Consider the following 19,685-nt stretch of genomic DNA (forward strand, 5'->3'; position numbering starts at 1 on the left):
CCAAATTTGACTAATACTGAGGGGAAAAAAACAGACTTATCTGGACGCCCACTCAGTTCAAATAGTTCTGATACTAATAAAATGCCAGTTCCCCAGATATTAAAAATCAGCTTTATTTGAATAAAAGTTATGTTCTTTTTTAAGAATTGCATACATCATGCACCAGAAATTCTAATGAAAAAAGAAGTTTAAAATTTGAAATGAAATGTAACTTTGAATTACCCATAAGCATAAAAACTTAACATCGCAACAAGGTACCTTTACAAAAAAAACTGGTTGTATTTGTATTCTCAAGATTTCATTCTTGGAAACCCATCCAATGTAACTGGAAGAACTTTTTACCAAAAAAATGTGAGTTAAAACATAAAGGTAAGTTATATTACTTAAGAAAATTGTAACACTCAGGCAATAAGTTGAAGAACTTAGAATGCTTATCTGTATAAAAAGAAAACATAATGAAGTAAACTTTTACTGCAAATCTTTCAGTACTGTCTAACAAGTACGTATTTTATGTTGACTAAATTGCAGGAAAGAAGATCTGCACTAGGATTAATTTCATTTTCAATATACGTACACCTTTACTGTTTGTTGTCCTGACTTTCCACAATATGCTAATGTAAAGTTTGCAAGGCATTTTATTCATTTTTAATTGAAATGAACTACTTAAGGAAACCCTTGCTCATTTAAGTGATAGAATATATACTTATTATCACATAAAGTGTCTACTGAAATCCTTGGGGAAATTACAAATTAACCAGCTGAAGACATATGAAAAAAAGACAATATTTCTTCAAGTCATCAGAAAGATGGATTCACACCTCATGATTTATTTAAATTGTATTTTCATGTAAATGGCAATTTAGGCATTACATCACATCTGCAATGCATACAGGCTCCACCTGGCTAACATCCATTTTCTAGTTTTTACATCTGTACAAAAGAGGCATACAAGTATCTTCCAATATTACATGAAAGAACCACATCTTTGGGGTTATTTTTTCATGCTTTATTGCTGCTTAATTAGGTGATATTTTAACTTCTGACATGGCTCTTTTTCATTGCTCTTTGTTTAGCGTACACCAGATTGACTTTTCTCCCCTCTGTTTAGCCCCCTGAGAAAACATGATACTGGGATTTCATATGGAAACAGTAGCATAAGAGTACAGCAAACAGAATAGCTGATATTTGTTAGCCCATTATGTAACTGCAGGAACCATGCTCTCTTACTTTGAAGTTCTTTAGCATGAAGAACACCGATAAGGTTACGTATTCTTGCACACTAAGAATATCACACAGATTGTTTCTATATTATTATCTTCTGAAAAGTTATAGGAGTTACAAAGACTACCAAGGGCTTATCTTACTTTTCTCTCATAATTACTTTACTTCTTACCAAATTGCAGAGCTGGTTTAGTGCATTTTGTTCATTTGTTTTTGGCTTGTCCTATTATTCATGTCCCAGAAGGATAAATTTGAGTGAACCCAATTATGTTAATCATGTTGAATCACTCCAAATAAAATGTACTTCCCTTCTGGATTTTTGAATACATCTCTCTAGTTTTAATGTAAATAGCTGATCTAGTCAAACACCAAACTGATAAAGCAGCATCAATTCCTGGAAAAATACTCAAGAATTTATCTGTTGATGTATATGTTATAAAATTCCTTATTTTTATATGAGAACGCCCGTAAGGGAACTTACGGCTAGAATTCAAATACTGCAGACTGAGAAGACAAGGGAGGTCTTCTGAGGTATTAAAGAAATAACAAACTTGCAAACTTGTGCATTCTCACTGTCACTCTCACACCTGAGAGTGTGCAGTAAAAAGAAACTCGTGAAATGCTCTGGTTTTGATACTTGGCTAGAAAAAACAGACAAAAAAGCCATGATGGTAAGAAGCAAAAACGGCTGTCTTCCAATTAAAAAATTTTGATTTTTATCAGGTTTCTACATGGCATGAAACCTCACCATCTCAAGTAGCATTTATTTGCAATCTAATCACTTGCTTTAGCAGAAAGATGGTGGCTTTAAAGAGACAGATGAGAGAAAATTGAACATCCCTTGTACCTAAGCAGGTGGTATCTTGGTATGCTGAACAGCATCTTTGAGACATACTATAAATGTGTAGGATTCCACACTAGATTATTTTACACAGATTATTATTAATGGCACATATGAAAATATTTTGATGTCTTTCTGATGGAGTTCTGATGTAGAACTCCAACAGGTTTATTAACATACATTTTACTGATTTGGTGGTTTAACCATTTACATATATGAAAAATACAACAATACATATTGTCATTCTGACATTTACAGACTTAACTTCTCACATGCTAGAAACATAAAAGAGCTTTGGAATGCAGCTGCTGATAGTGGGAGTAGCATGTCCAGCTATGGCTTTCCATCTAAAAGAATCTCATTAGATTCTAAACATGAATAATTGTTCTCTTGAATGTCCTACAAACTAAGGGTACAGTTAAACAGTGTTTGGGTTTTTTTTTTAAACAATGAAGGCACACTACTCACAGTCTCTTCTTGTCGATTACTCGTTTAACTCGGATGGCTCTTTGTTCAGAGTACAGCTTACACACTCCTGGTCAAAATACCATAAAACAAAATTTGAGGTCAGAACAGCATGATTTCTTTCTTGGAAAGAGCAACCAAGCATTCATCTTTAACCATTCAATACTGCAGAAAAAACGCTAAGTACTTTTTAAATAATCTTCAACGAAGTCCAAGACAGCTGTCCGGTGCTCCTTCACCTGAGTAGACTGGACACCCTTGTGTGCTGAAATGCAAAAGAAAGACACAAACTTTTAACTTTACATTGAACTACACAAAAGTCTGCGTTTTCAGTTTATATGCAAGCTGTATTCAAAAGCCTATTTAACACTTTATATATTTTAACATAGCTATACTTTATATATAGATCTGTAAAACAGCAAATTATTACAACACAGCAAAACCCCAAACCACTTACTGTCATGTGCTCTTTATTTTATCGATTCTTGAAGTCCTATTGTTATATGTGCCACTAAGTCATATGATGTCTATTAAATTTCTAAACAAGAATACATGTCATCAAGGTAAGCATAGCAAAACAGATCTAGAGACTTGGCTTGCCTAAGATGTTGAAGTTTTAACATTTTAAGTTCTCCAGTATTTAGACTATGCACAAAGCTTTGGTTCTTATTGTGTCAAGCATCCTTTTAATTCATAAACATTAAAGTTTCTTATTTTGATGCTACAAAGTTCCTATGCATGAATTTCTTTCAATGATTCTGAATCATACTGCAAACATGTTTAGATGGCATTTCAAATTTGATGAAATCTTTGGCATACTTAGCCCACACGGCCGCGCTGACAGAAAGCTTACTTTCTAGGAAATGTATCCTGTGTTTCCAGACAACACCAGAGTAAAATGAACTTTTACAAAAAGGAGAGATACACTTTATGTTCTAGTTTCATTTCCCAATAAGTGCCTTCATTTTGATGACAATGAATTACCAGTTCAAGTATTTTTCTTCTCCCGTAATTCAAAACTCATCTTCAGATACTGATAAAACACACACAGAAGGCAACTCAGTTTGAAAATGGCAAAACAGAAGTCAGCTCTTGAACTCTCTTAAGACAGTTCAGTAAAGGTTTCATCTCATCCTCAAGTTGTCAAAAATGCCCTGTTACTTTGCTGGAACTATGTTTAACAGTGAACACATCAGGAAAAGCAAAGTCAGTAGCACTCTTCATAATGAAACTTATGCCTCTTGATAGATTGGTAAATTTTCCGTAAAATAAATAAATAAATAAATAAAAAAGGACAGGGGAGGGGTAAACATACAATATTTACTGCAGGAATATGCTAAACCACCACTGAGTTCTGTTTTTCGCTAGAGCTCAAATTTCTAAGAGCTATACTCATCAACTCAAGAAAATGTTAAAGATTAAAATCTTTAACGAGTTATGATAAAGAATTTGTTCCATTGCATTCAGTGATTTGATTATCTCAAACATGGAAAAGAATCTATACTTTTAATCTCTTACAGGTGGACAAGCTAGAAGGAGATAACTATTGATTTTTGTGAGCTTTGGTTCAGGTCTCTGTGCCACAGTGCTGAATTACTATTTAAATACTGAATATTTAAGACTCATATCATTTTCACACTTGCTAACTAGTGTATTTGAACAAATAAATAAAATTCTATGTGCTGGCTTCTCCTTTCACTAACACTAAAATAAATCAAGAATAGCATTAACCAGTCAATGGAATTACATGGGTGAGAATAAAACAGAAATGAGACTTTACTGTTCTCTTTTTCCAAACGCATTTCAGATTCTAAAACACCATCCAATATTCAGCATTATATTAGCTTTCATCAATAATGAAGAAAAACTATGTAGAAGTTCCTCCTCCAGTTTACCTTCTGTTCTCAGCTGATGAATGGCATCTGCACACGTTCTCATAAATATCTGAGCATCTTGATCAATCTGATCACGCTCTGTATCCGTCATCCTCACGTATTCAGACATAATATGGCTGAAAAACAAGACAAACTGTCATTTAAGAAATCCTCAATATACAATACAGAAGTACACATTTTAGACCTTCCTCCCACTAACCATCTCCACAGATGCTTTTTGAAACACTGATTTTCACAGAAAAAGAAGATATAAATTATTCTTAGAGTAAAAGTACAATACCCATCACTCTGATAAAAATGCCACTTTTATAATGCTGTGAGTTTTTTAAAACATTTTTAGACTAGTAAAAGATTTGGGAAGAACAATTTAACCCATTATCTCCTATATAATCCAACAGTGAATAGATAAGGAGAAAATACAACTAGAAACTCAGTACTTATACCAGTTAGGCATATTTCACTTCTAAAAACAAGAAAACAAGTAAGGTAGAAGAACAGCTCAGACACTGAAAGGAAGAACAAAATACTGGAATGAATTTCATGTAAATGCATGTTTTTATTACTCAAAATGCTGAACCTCATTTTTAAAGTAGGGGTACTATACCATCTGTGAATTCAAACAGTAGTAAAGAGGAATATTGGAAAATAATGTATTTTTAATATGAAGTAGACTAACATTTATTAAAACCTCTTCTGGCTGTTTACTTCTAATTTTAGATGATACATTACATATTTAATAGTTTCTAATAAGATTGATATATCTTTTGGTTAACAATTTAATAAAAACAGATGTCAGCTACAAGAGGCCAAATAATAAGAGTGAGTTTTAGGCAAAGCTTTCCATTCAATGTTATCCGAGTCCAATAAATTAACAGGTACACTTCAGAACACTTAAGAATTTTTTTGTTTTCTTTCTTTTAGTAAAATATTAATATGTAGTAGACATGCATTAAAAAACATACTACATGAAAGTATTTAATAGTGGTTCCACTGCTGTAGATGGCAGGATAATAAAACTTTGCTACAGTGCCTTATCCAATATTCATCATGGGCTTCCTGATCATATAGTCATTATAGCACATTATATTTTCCTTTAAAATCAGGAAAGATGACCTTAACCTATATCCTCATTTTCATGTAGATTTTTGTTTATATGAGAAAATTTTTCCACTTGTTCAAAGTATGTATAGTATAATATACATATAGACAAGTAAAAAGAGCAGATCTTCAATTTGCAAAGCCAGTAGAGCCTGATGTCCTAGAGCCACCTCTTACATACTTCACCGCAACAATGCCAAATCCTCTCTATAACCACTACAGTCCCTGCCACAGGAATGCTTACAACCATTCATAGTTTCCACTATCATCTCACATCACATACAATACAGTCAAATCCTTCCTACATCTTCAATGCATAGCCAGTGTGATGCTCCCAGATTTCCTCCACATAGTTGTATGCTTACTCCAATGTTCTTGCATGTTATGGCAAAATATAATGACCCCCCTGATGTACCCGGTGGTATATAAAAAAAGCAGCACATACTGCATCTGGTTTGAAAGCTGGCAACTGCTGGCTGACTGGCTAGCTAGTACACAAGTACAAATTAGCTAGCAAACAGAAAAGCAAACTAATTAAAAGTAATATTCTATATTTTATTCATGTTTGTTTTCTACACATTCATCTATTTGCATGTAACTGTCAGGGCTTTTTCACCCTCTGATTAAAACTACCCTAGATTTATTTATTTTTTTTGTAACTTGTAACTTACAGAAAAGCAGCCGTATATGATGTTTTCATTTATATTTTACTAGTTAAATTGCTCTCCTTTAGTCAGGACATACAGGTTTCACTAATCTGTGGCAAAATTTCTATTGGAAGTCTCATCAGTGGTCTTCTAAGCCACATCTCTAATTTGCACTCTTTTAGCAAATAGCTTCAGAATTATGAAAGATTTGAAATTGTCTAATTTTAGAGATACCCGGTGGAAAGCCTTTCCACAGCCCGATGAAGATGACATATTGATAGTTACATATGGAATATAAGACAATCCATGCTGTTAAATATATTAGGACAGACCTCCTGCCCTACTCATACAGAGTTCTTTTATTTACTATTCTGAGGCATAAAGCAAGTTCTCAGCATCTGTAAAGCCAGCAAAATCCTTTCGTATACCCATCTCTATGCAGGCCCAGACAGAAGGGGACCAGCAAGATCATCTGGTATGGGATAACACATAGCATTTTTCAGCCAGCCCCAACTAGAGAGTTACTTGAGCATGCTGGGCACTCAAATTCAGACAGAAAAGTAGGATGGAATAATAGCTTCATGATGGCTCCTCGACGAAGCAAAAAATCTCCACTATTCTGTTTCAGGGCACAATAATCAGTTTTGGCTGCTCTGCTACTGAACAGAGTATAAAGTTCTTATATTTATACGTCTAGGTTCTTGTACCCTGCCCAACTTTGTGGTATTTGAACAGTTCTATGTTTTCCATGCATTTTTTAACATGACAGGGTAAAATAAAGATTACAAAATCCAGACCATAATTTTCTTTTAAATTAGACTTTAAAATACATGAGAAAACTGCCTCAGGCATGCTCTATTTTTAATAATAGGGTAAGTATTAGTAACCTAGTTATACACTGAGGATAACTATAACAGCCCTGGCACTGGAAAACAAGTTGTTCAGCTACTTTTTCTAGTTGCCAATATAAAAATATAGTAGACCAAATTTTTAAGTAGGAGGATTCCAGCTTCAAAGGTAGCAAAATGCAGCTTAACCCAGAAGAAAAAAAAATAGCTTTTTCTTTATAATTGCTTATAGCTTACATAGTATCTGGTGCCAGCACTTCTGAACAACATTTGGTCAAGCCACTCAGAGTCAAGGATCCCTGAAACCCCAGGCTCCTTGGGAAGGCAAGAATGGAATCATACAGATACAATCACTTCACATCATGTCAAAGCACATATGGCATCCAATGGTACTGACAGGGTAACAAAGTCCCAATTACACTCCCCAGTAAAACTGCACAAGTAGATTATACTGAAAACCCATCTAATCACCATTTTCTAACCTTACTGTGAAAAGAAATACTTGTTTAGAAAGAACAGGCCAAGTGGGGGTGGGGGGAAGCTGTGCCCTGTACATCAAAGATACAAATACTTGCTCAGAAGTAATAACAGTACAATCAGAGCATAAAACACTCCCTTGCTAGAGCATGTAGATAAAGAAGATAGGAAAAAACAACTAAAAATGAAATTCTTCTAGATTTTTTTTTTCTCTCTAATAAACAGGAGGAAGCTTTGGGCTGGAAGGCAACTTGGGTTATTTTGTGATTCTTAGGAAGGATAGTGAAGAGTAATATAAGGATAATGTTCATCAAGTAGGCAAACTTCAATTGTGTAAGAAAATTAGTCAGTAAAATTGCATAGAAAAGGAAAACCTAAGAAGGAACAGAAAAAGAGTACAGGCGAACTAGCAGTTATCTTAAAGAAATGATATTAGGATAATTTGCAATTATGCCCTTGATGAGAGAGAAGGATTGGCTATGCAATAGGAGACCAATTTGGCTATTTCACGAGCTCTTTGTTAAGCTCAAGCACAATGAAGCAGCATATAGAAAGTGGACAGTCTGATTGCTAATGATAAGTCTAACAGAACACAACATGTAAGGACACAATCAGAAAAGTTCAAGTCCAGGATGAAATACAACTAGCAAGGGATGACAAAGATAACACAATATTAGCCTGCAAATATTAATAAGAGAAAGACCGAAGAATGTGTTAGCTTGTTATTCAGTAGAGAATTAAAGCTTTCCACAGGGTATGAAGAAAATCAAGATGCTTTTTTGCATTAACTTTCACCAGTAAGATCAACTGAAAGCTACACTTACTACTTCCTTCAGCTTACTGCTTCGAGATCATCTGGGCCCAATTTAGTACCTCTGTTGTTCAAAAAATATATAATTATTTATTGAGGTTTTCATCAGAAACAACAAACATCAGATGGTATGTTAATAACATGATGCTATTACGTGAGTGAGCACAGGAGCATGCGTGCATGAGAGAGAGCGAGAGAGTGAGTGAGCGAGAGCGCAAGCAAGAAGTTGAGATTAACTGGTTCTAAAATATTGATACATGCTGTTTGTAACAGAAATATGCTCAATTTATCACCTGAAGATATTCCTTTACAAATATATACACAGACACACACACATATATATTTGTGTGTGTATTTATGTATGACCGTAGTTGTAAATACAACAGATATTTAAAAAAACTTCTTCCCTTTGGACATCTGGTATGTTTTAAATCATTTTATTTAACTACTACATTTAAAAATTATTTGTTTTGTGCATTTTAATTTACTTCCCACTTCCATCCAAATACTGTTTGACATAAATCCAAAGTAAAAAACTTGACTGCTCAAGCAACAAAACATACCACAACAACATATGACCTGGCTGAAGGAGGAGAGTGCACCCTCAGCAAGTTTGCTGATGATACCAAACTGGGAGGAGTGGCTGATACCCCAGAGGGCTGTGCTGCCATTCAGAGAGACCTGGACAGGCTGGAGAGGTGGGCGGAGAGGAACCTCTCAGTCTTCTCTTCTGCAGGCTGAACAGGCCCAGCTCTCTCAGTCTTTCCTCATAAGAGAGATGCTCCAGACCCCTAATCATCTTTGTAGCCCTTCGCTGCACTTGCTCCAGTAGTGCCACATCCCTCTTGTACTGGGGAGCCCAGAACTGGACGCAGTACTCCAGATGTGGCCTCAGCAGGGCTGAGCAGAGGGGGAGGATCACCTCCCTCGACCTGCTGGCAACACTCTTCCTGATGCACCCCAGGAGACCATTGGCCTTCTTGGCCACAAGGGCACATTGCTGCCTCATGCTTAACTTGGTGTCCACCAGCACTCCCAGGTCCTTCTCGGCAGAGCTGCTCTCCAGCAGGTCAACCCCCAACCTGTACTGCTGCGTGGGGTTATTCCTCCCCAGGTGCAGGACCCTCCACTTGCCTTTGTTGATCTCACCAATATATACAAATATCTAGAGGGAGGGTGTCAAGAGGATGGGACCAGACTCTTTTCAGTGGTGCCCAGTGACAGGACGTGAGGCAATGGGCACAAACTGAAACACAGACACTTCCATCTGAACATGAGGAAAAACATCTTTACTGTGAGGGTGACAGAGCACTGGAGCAGGTTGCCCAGAGAGGTTGTGGAGTCTCCTTCTCTGGAGATATTCAAAACCCACCTGGACGCTATCCTGTGCAACCTGCTCTAGGTGACCCTGCTTGAGTAGGGGGGTTGGACTTAGATGATCTCTAGAGGTCCCTTCCAACCTCAACCATTCTGTGATTCTGTGATATTTTAAAATTTCTTTTCAAAGACTGTGGGGAAGCTTATTGAACCACTTCAGCTACTAGTACAGGCAGTATAGCCATACTTGAATTAGTATTTTCAGTTTTGTAAGATATTGCTGAGACATTTCAGAATGCTGCTACTAAGAATTGCAGTTTCTAAAATGAGATATTTGAACTTAGTAAAAGCCAAAAAGAAAACAATTCATTTGAAAATAAATCTCTGGAGACCAAGCAAATACCATATACACCTCCATGAAGGGAATGCTAGACTTTCTTTTTAAGTCCTTACTGGTCACCTATGTATTTAACTATACTAGTATAACAAAGCCATGCTTCTTGTAAAAAAAAAAAATGATTAAATCAGCACAATAAAGCAGTCTGGCATTGCACAGGAGCCAGTAAGAGACTATTTTTACAGTCCTTTAATGGCTACTTATTTTCCATTATTGGTTACATCAAGGGAACACTCTCCACAAAATATAGAGCAAGTGCTCAACTATTTTGTATGAGCTGGCAAACATAATTGATTTATTGCTTTTTCCCCCCCCCCAACATTCTTAGGCACGCAGATGCTAGGGCAAGAGGCATAATTATCTTCTTTAAGACAGAAAGATAATTCATTAAGATTTTTTTCCAATTTATATTATCAGCTATAAACAATGTATGAAAAGTTCAAACACTTAACAATACATACGACCAACAAGAGTATGTAACAAAAACAACAGAAATTACTCATCCTGCCTTTTCCATGGAAAAATACCATTTCTATTCAGAACCAACCTGCACAACACTGATTAACTACATAAATATCTCTGTAATTGCAAAAGACAATAAATTAGATGTCTAACAATCCCAGACAAAGTTTGTCTCTCAAATTAAAGGTTCCCCCTTCAAGTATGAGGTGTTCTATGGTCAAAAATCTGGAAGTCTCTCAAGTAATTCCAAATGTCTGATTAAAGCATTAAGAATAACTAGTGGTCTTTAAAACACCTCAACCTTGAAAGATCCTTTCCTCCAGACCACGGAGGAATCAAAGAGAACCATTTCAAATTTATAGGTCGTGATTAATGCACCACAACCAGTTCCTAGAACAGCATTAAAGAGGAACATAGAACTGCCTTGGTAGTTCAGTGGTCAAAGCCACAGAGGAATCAATGTTCAAAAGCAGAGGCCCAAGTTCTTCACAGATGAATCATCAGACAATTCTACCGAAGACTGATTAAAGGATCTCACACAGCAAAGCAAGGAAAGCAATGCAGGAAAGAGATGATATATGGATTACAGTAAACGCACTGAGAGAGGAAGAACATATAGAACGTATAGCAATAATACACTGAAAATGGGAAGGTAAGTAGCAATCTGCATCTGAAAGGGATGATCGCAGTTTGCTTAATAAGCACAAATAAAAACACCACCACTGGAATCAAGAATCCCTGCCTCCTCCTTTCCAGGAAGGATGATCAACCTGCGCTGCTGGAAGCAGTTTATGACTAAATGGAGAAGGAAGAAACAACCATCTACCCTTAAAATCTAATTTTCTATAGAACTGAAAAACAAAGAGTCCTTTCTTTTTTTCAGCTATGCCAACAACATAAATGAGAAATTATTCCACTAAAACCAACAGTCTCATCAGCATATAATGTATAAATCTGCTGCTCAGACTTTATAGTTAGGAAAGGGGGGTTTTTTTGTTTTTTTTTAAAGGTATTGTTCACGACTAACACTCATTAAAGATACACGTTACCCGAATTCTACATTGCTGGGGAAGTCCTTAAAGATCACAATTTAGCAGGGATAATTTTCTAATATTAAACTTCTTATATTATCCATATTTACTAATCAATTGCAAATATATTTTTTTAATTATCAAGTAAACTTAAAAAAATTAAGCAGTTCTGTTTTAAGGAAAAATTCTTGGTTATTCTTCTTTAAAATATATTATGTGCCTCAAATATCTACACCTCATATGTGCTTTCCAAACACCAATATGAAGCTTAATAAACCTACTCAAAAAAGCTGTTGAGAAAGTCCTTGAGATAAATCGGATATTAAGAAACACCCAAATATTTTTCAGCATTGTTGTTTCTAAGTATTTTCACAGCATCTCTAAACAGAAACTGATTAATTTTCAAATAACGCCTGAGGTGCCTTAAAGCATTACTAATTGATGGACTGTACTTCCTTCCAAAGATACTTGGAGAGTTACCGCAGTTAAAAAAACATCAAAAGGAAAGCTCAGTGATCTCTACTATCAGTGGGAACAGTGATGCAATGTCACATGATTTAGCTACATGTTTCTTATAAAAACCACCCAGTTTAATGAATCTATTCATTGATCATGAGTATGACACCCAAAAGACTGTGAGAAATTTTAAATTTGCTTTGAAATGTGTAAATATTAAGAGAAGTAATTAAGCCATAAAGAAAATATTTGAAAAGATCTCCTATAAAGTATGTTATTTTAAAAAAAGTTAGTTTTAAGACAAATCTCTAATGTTATATACAAATAATGTTGTATTTTACATTATGGGTTCTTCCCTTAGTAGATACAACTGATAATAACATGAATCACTCATACCCTTTGCTACTCATTCAGTGCCCTCATTATATATAATTTTTCTTTAAAATGTTCATTGTAGAGAAAGCCCAGATTCCCACTGTTATTGCCACAGCTTTAGAGAATAAAACAACCCACAATTTTTAAGCTAAATTACAAGAAATAACCATACATTTGGAGTTAAGCTTGAAGGAGGAGCTGCTGCATGTACCCCTCTGTAAATCAGAGTCTTCTAGCAGGCCAATTTCCAGAGTATGTCTTCCATCATAACTTGTGTTGTCAGTGAAAGATTATTCATCGTTTGTATTACTAAAGCTCTTAGAAGTTCTACCCAGAGATCAGAACCACAGTAGACAGAACACAACAGGAAGGAAGACAAAACAGCAAGATTCCTTAACACAGACAGCTGAAAAACTAAGCGTAAGAGACAGCAAATAAATCCTGATAAACAGGAGAGGATAAAGGAGCAATGGCATAATTTTGCTTAGCAAGCTCAGATGACTGCAGCACTCCATTTAAGATGCTTTCCCATGCACATATTTTATTAATAAAAGTCAAATCAAGAACGACAACAAAGGAGGCAAATGAGCAATTACTAATTCTTAAGCTTTTTGCACTCAATTTAGGCATTTCAGTTAAGTATTTACACTTGATAAAATGGGTCTGGGCCTCAGTTTCAATTAACCCTTCCTACAGCTGTCTTTGCCATTGCTAAAAATCTTTCTCTAAAAATTAAAGATCTCCCCTTTGTAGCAGGACATTTTATGTATGCCAAAACTAAAAGATGTTATTAGTAAATAATTTACAGTCTGCAAAAGTAAGATCAAAGAAGCAATGAAACACCTAGATCTAACACATCATGAGAAGTTTTACAAAGTTGAACAATTCAATTAAGTAACTTGAAAGCCAAATTTCACCAACACATTGTGCTATAGTTGAAAAACAAATAGCAGAACTGACAAAATAGAGAGTAGTCAAATGCCATTAACAAAATAAAACCATCCACAAAATTTCCAGGTTAGCCCACTAGCATTCTCCCCATAGTTTAAGTATTGAAAAGCTATTAAAATTGCTGTTTTGAATGACTAAGGTATTTGTTAAAACTGGGAGACTAACAGGCTGGAGGCTACGGTTCTCTTTTATCCACAAAGTAGAATTGCATAAGTAATCTACAATAGAGTTTGACAATACTATCTATTTTAAGTTTGACCTTTAATGACAGGATCAATTGGAATCAGAGATGAGATCTGGAGGGCTTTTTATGGTTTAAGAATGAAAAGCACTCCTCTTTCTTTTCCCCCCTTTAGCTAATGCCTGAGGAAAAAAAGAAAATCACTGAGAATTACCATGATAACTGGTCAAAAGAGAATTTATATAAAAAAAAATAACAACTTTTAGAAGCCAAAATAGCTCGGACTATCACTTTTATACCTGTTATTGCCAATAAAAAAAACATAGAACCCAGAAGTTAACTGCTACTGATGGCTTGTCCTTACTGTAATTATTTACAGTTTCTCAGTTTAGGCATTCATATTAAGCTTTCACACAATAGAAACAGTTATTTCAGTATTAAATTGGTAGCTCCACCTAGTGTTGCTCATTAACTATCCCAAACAAGAATTCAAAAACAGAGAGCCGGTCATATCACATAGCTGTATGCTGCTTCCTCATATACCTTTCATAGAGAACTGAGATATATGTACATATACACAGAAAGTGTGAGAGCACGAGAGCGCTGAGCTTCATTTTCACGGGTACCAATTATGAACAGTTCTCACTGTCTTACGAGTTTAAAATATGACAAAATCTTCATTTTTCGGTTTCATTCCTGCAATAACAAAATGCTGTTTTTAAAATCTTGGGGTGGGTGTGGGGGAAGGTGCCAGAAATCTTCTGGCAACTTACTTAGGGACACATTTTGACACCACTGATCATACAGTATTGCTACTGCTATGACGGACCCTTTAGGCTTAGAAGTTTTTTCTAAGACTGTTCCTCCAATATGGACAGAGCCTAAGAAACAGCAGATGGCTCATCTGTTCCCTTTGTCTTCTTACATGGGATTTCAATATCTCTGTCTGGATAACGTTCCTGTTTTGTACCTGTGAAGCCTTTCAGAGAAAGGCATTGAACTAATTAGGGACTCAACATCTTCAACACTTGGATAACTTTAAGCTGTATTTTCTCTACCCTGATTGCAGCAACAGCTTAGTTTACTCAGGAGTGTGGCAAAATCAGAACGTAGACAGGGATGACTCAATTTGTGCGATACTGCAGTTATGCTGATGGACTGGAGAAACATGTCACAGGAAACTGTGGAGTTCACAGCAGCTCCTTCAAAGGGAAAAAGTTTACCTACGCTGTTTCACTTGCATATACAACAAAAAAATCCCGCATAGGTCTTTACTCAGATGACTGTGGAAAAAAGATGGCTAGTTTTTTTAAGTGATTTTTTGAGAAGGGCATTGCAGCAATGATCCACTTCAGTCACCTCAAGAATACCTTGATGACATTCTCTTTAAAATAAATGGCTGTACCCACAAAATCTGGAAACTCCACTTGGTAGAAAATTTAATGGCTTCTTCATTAAAGGTTGCAACCCCATTCTTTAATGCATCCCAGTTACGATGGAAATTTTAAAGTGTGTTTTTTGAACCACGAATCTCAAAATGAACTGGAGTGACCACCTCTTTCCCTATATGTAAGTAGGGTGGGCAACTCATCCTGATTTTAATGACAGCGTGATGAAGGCATGGCAGTTTCGATGAGGATTTTTCCACACACATTTCCCACAAAGACAGCATTCACTATAGGTTATACTGCACTGTTCATTTTTTTTTCCAGACGTAACTACAGACTGAGAAGGGCAAAGAAGAGTTAGAGGGAAGATTAGTTAAATCTTGTGGGGTCTGCACTATGACGACATGAAGAGGCTATCTACTTATTTCAAATAATTATTTATAACAGTCATAAAAAGTGTGGCACAAACCCATTTCTACAATAGGAAATAAAATAAATTGGTTATTAGCTCAACGAATTTTTAAACTGCTCTTTACAATAGCAGAGTTCATTAAGTGGAGATACCTACGGAGAACTGTCCATTTCCGGAATGCAATATTGTGCAACCTATAGTACGACTAAAGTTTGCATGTAACAAAAGTTTCATTAAAAAAACAAGTTTTCTGTCTCAAATGATTTGATTATTTATACTCAGCTCTTCAAAATACAAGTTGCAGTAATATTAAACCTTTAGATCTTAGGGTAACTTGATTTACTAATTCATTAAGAATACTAAATCGGCAGACCATAAGATACTTTTTTTTTTTCCCTCCTTACTAGCACCAACCTGTAAATAAACTCCGCTTTAATCTTCTAAAAATCCTATTACTAAAGCTATCAGCCAGTAACCAGATTCAGTGGTTTTGAGTGTTTTATAATGGCTGAAGAGAATTAAAACTTTCTCCACACAAGTATAACTACCAGAACTAAAGCCTGAATTTTTTGTCACAGAAAAGCAAATAAATTCTGTGCTGGTGTCCCTGACCACGTTCTCAATGACGACCTTCATTCAGAATTCACATTTCAGAATCTCAGGAGTTCACATCACGCATCTCCAGTATCTGTTGATGCTACTAACTACATACTTAGTGGTAATACATAGGTGTCACAGACTTAAAACAATAACCTGGATCACTAAATCTAGTCTTGTACTGTCTCAAGATCCACCTCAGAAACTTACTCTGCTTGTTCTTAAAAGGTGCTGAGCTCAGACTGCAAGGCTGTTTTGTTTCAAAACTCACTCCTAAGAGCCAGCAATCATATTCAGATTCTGAGCTTCATTTTATTTAGGACCATTTTCTTCTTGTGGCAGCATTATTCTTCATCTTAAATAGCTTACAGTAAGCCAATTAATCAGCAAACTACAGCTTGTTTGTAGTCACTGTGCCTACAGATTTTTAGGCAGTCCATTTTATAAATCTGAAAATAATAATAAAACAACTATTTAAATACACACCTACCTGTAAGCATTAATGTAATCTTTTCTGTGTTGCAGAAGAAAATCTTTCAGCTTCCCAATATTAGAAATCTAAATAAACAGAGGTCAGAAATGTTAAACTTTATAGTCAGAAAAATGATTATTTTTATATGTTTGAAGTTCAGTAATTCCACAGATCAAATACGAACTAGTTAAATCTATTTACTTATTCTGTAATTCAAACAGAGTCATAAAATCTCATCTCTTTTCTAGCATAATTTTCACATTTTACAAGCAGTCGATACATAAAAATAATCTAAAGACGATCTGTTGTGTGAAAACAGAACTTGGAGAAAAGTAGTAAAAATACATTTCTTGTGCCAAAAAGCATATATTTGGTCACTAAGCATCTAAACTGCCATTCCAGAACCTAATGTATATTTCAGAAAATAAATTTTTTAGAAGAGCATACAAAAATTTTAAATATTCTATTGATGAGGTAAAAAAAATTATTCAAGTTTAGTTTAGAACTTGTAGAGCAACACGCTGTTCCCCTCCTTTCTATTTTTGCAGCAATATAGTGAACAGTTTGTGCCTGAACTCAAGTAGTTTCTCTGGCATCTGACAATCATTCCGGAGGAAATATATGCATAAAATAGAATCTGGATTTGCACTTCACTGCAGATACATTTTCCTGTAAATCCATTTGTTTTCCTTAACAAAAGACATTCCAAAGACCCTTTTAAATGGAAAGATGAAAAAACTCCTAAAAATCTCAAAGAACTTTTGCAAACTTTAGTCTAACTCAAAAGATTTTGTGTAGCATAGGATGCTATTTATCTTAGAAAATGGATGAAACTACACAAATCTAGTTTGAATTAGCCCCAGAATGAGATGACTACCAATATGACTTTAGCAAGTCTTGAAGGAGAGAGACACAAGAGGAGGAAAAAATGATACACATTACTGGTACATGATTTCAAGGGCAGGGGGGAACTTTCCTAAAGCATATTCTCTAACATTTATTAATAACTCAGTGTTAAAAAAAAAAAAAGCATGCAAGGAATTTTACATAACAATAGCTGTTTTGGTTTACAAATACAATAAATGTGGTTTACTGCATGTATCTGGGAAAAAACATCAGAAGCTGTTCAAGTCTTAAAATCCTATTTTCATGCAAATGTTCCTCGTAATTAAACAAACAAAAAACCACACAGAAAGAATACAGAACAGTTTGGATAAATAGAAGATTAATTCCCCCAATTATTTTTAAAAAGATCAGCAGCTCTCTGAAAAAAGTAAAAAGAAAAATATACTTAGTAAGACCTCAGTGATTTGTACAACCAAAAATAAGTGTTTTCTTTTTGCAAATAAATATGCATACACTTCATTATTATCTTTTGCTGTTTTTCCTTTTTACTACAACTCATGGTATCACAGAAGAATTTTCCCAGGTCTCATGTCTAAAGTCTTCCATATGATTAACAGAGGGTGAAACTCCATCCCATCCATATCAAACTGAGTTCTGTTAGTATCTTCAGTAGATCCAAAGCTTTCTCCACTGTTTTACCACTGCCATAAACAGCAAGAAGAGAAATACTGAAATCACTGCTCAAGATCAATGGGGCACAAAGAGTCAGCTAAACCATACTACAGATGTTCCTTCTCATTGCCACTGGAGCTTATTTTTCATGTACCTAATCTCTTCCTCAGCTCAGACTTGGCATGTCATGACATTTGCTTAATATGTAAATTAAGCGTCACTACAAAAGCAAAACATTTTAAAACAGTCATACAGTGTTTCGGTAGAACAATAATACTAATAGGCAGAAAGAAAGTACTAAAGAAGACAAAGAGTAGAAATGTAAAATAAGAGACATTAAAACTATTTACATTAATATGCAAACAAACATTAAACTCAAAAATAAATTAGCAAAAACATATAAGTAATAAATCTTAATATTGCAATAGCTACAATTTAGGAGTGATTAACAAGCAGAAAGAATCAGAATGACAAGCAAGAACACTGTCTTACAGTAATTAATTCATCTAGTCACAAAGAGCATTCTATTTAGGCTAAAATTGTCATCATGTGTTTGAATTGCACTGACCCCACTTTGCCTCTCCTTCATTTGTAAAGCCATTTTCATGAATTTAGAATGACACTATTATGCCCATACTTGCATCAAGCTCTTAGTTCCCAAGATTTGCATCAGAAGTGAAACTTCTTGTTCTACTTTCCCTCAAATCCTAACAGCAGCTTCTGTGATCTTGAGCTGATGCTGTATCTCTTTTGCTTTTTCTTACCATGCGTTACCGGCATAGTTTTGACTTAAATCTCTCTTTACCATATCAACTTAATCAAGCAATTTTATGAGAAATAAGGTCTTGCTAGTGTTAAATAAATGGAATGCTGCTTTTATCAAAAAACTAGCCAATATTTTAGGTACAGTGCTTCAAATTCTACAGACTCAAATATCCATGAAGATACAAACAAAAATTGTGAAGAAACCTCCAGGGTCATCAATCTGTATTTACTCCAGATTATCAGAAGCACCCTATATACTCTTTATAAAGTTATCATGTTTTATCCCAACGAAAATAAAGCATATTCCTGTTCCAACTGAATGGCTGTATTAGACTGACTGCTCTTTATTATGAATAAGAACCTTTAAATTTCCAGGTTTACTAATTACTAACTTCCATCCATCTGTTCTTGTTCCAAAGCAGTCCTTTCACTTAAAAGCTCTTCTTCCTTGCATGTGTGCTTTTGAATTTACAAACCCTAATCCTATCTCCCCATAACCTTTGTAATCCCAGAAAAAAAAAACAAAAAACAAGTTTCTACTCACAAGATAGTTCTGAAGTTCCCTAATCATTCTCATAACTTTTCTTTGCATTTGCTCCAGTTCGCATCAATCCTTTACCAAGGTAAATGACGAGAGGTGCATACACTGGTGTTCATGCTTTGTATGAGATGGAAATATCTTTTCTTCCATCATTTTCATTTATTAGCTTCCATCTTATTCTTGTTTTTGGTCCTTAAATGCATATTCTACTGTTGAATTTCTCTCTTCTCCCCAAAACTCCAGACCTCAGAGTCATTCAGCACTTTCTGCAACGTATCATGAGCCTCCCTCCTCCCCCTTAGCATTCCCTCACCAGGAAATTTTACCAGACCAATCTTACTGTTTTAATGATAGAATGTGAAAAGTATTAAAGCAGCTGAGTTTTGAAATCAGTTCCAGAACAATTCAACTAGTAACCCCTCTCCAGCCCAATACTTCTCTGAACACAACCCAGCACTGCTTCTGCTAAAGCCAGGTCTGTCTTAGCATTCTCTCTGCTCGTGTCCTCCACACCTCCTG

The 19,685-nt window shown here is 35.3% G+C and overlaps 1 protein-coding gene across 5 annotated transcripts in view; it reads right to left on the reverse strand.

The window, feature by feature from the left end:
- The window catches only part of STX18 (syntaxin 18), a 70,470-nt gene that overhangs the window by 15,401 nt on the left and 35,384 nt on the right, over positions 1-19,685 (reverse strand). For 4 of the 5 annotated variants that reach the window (XM_067298235.1, XM_067298236.1, XM_067298237.1 and 1 more), the window contains 4 exons: positions 16,361-16,428; positions 4,423-4,538; positions 2,715-2,792; positions 2,531-2,597 (listed from right to left, as the gene is read on the reverse strand). In XM_067298235.1, the coding sequence (XP_067154336.1) occupies positions 2,531-2,597; positions 2,715-2,792; positions 4,423-4,538; positions 16,361-16,428 (329 nt within the window). The remainder of the gene's footprint in view (positions 1-2,530; positions 2,598-2,714; positions 2,793-4,422; positions 4,539-16,360; positions 16,429-19,685) is intronic. The other variant, XM_067298238.1, reaches the window with a different exon arrangement.

This window comes from Apteryx mantelli, chromosome 5 (genome assembly GCF_036417845.1).
Source record: "Apteryx mantelli isolate bAptMan1 chromosome 5, bAptMan1.hap1, whole genome shotgun sequence".
In the NCBI taxonomy this organism is placed as follows: Eukaryota; Metazoa; Chordata; class Aves; order Apterygiformes; family Apterygidae; genus Apteryx; species Apteryx mantelli.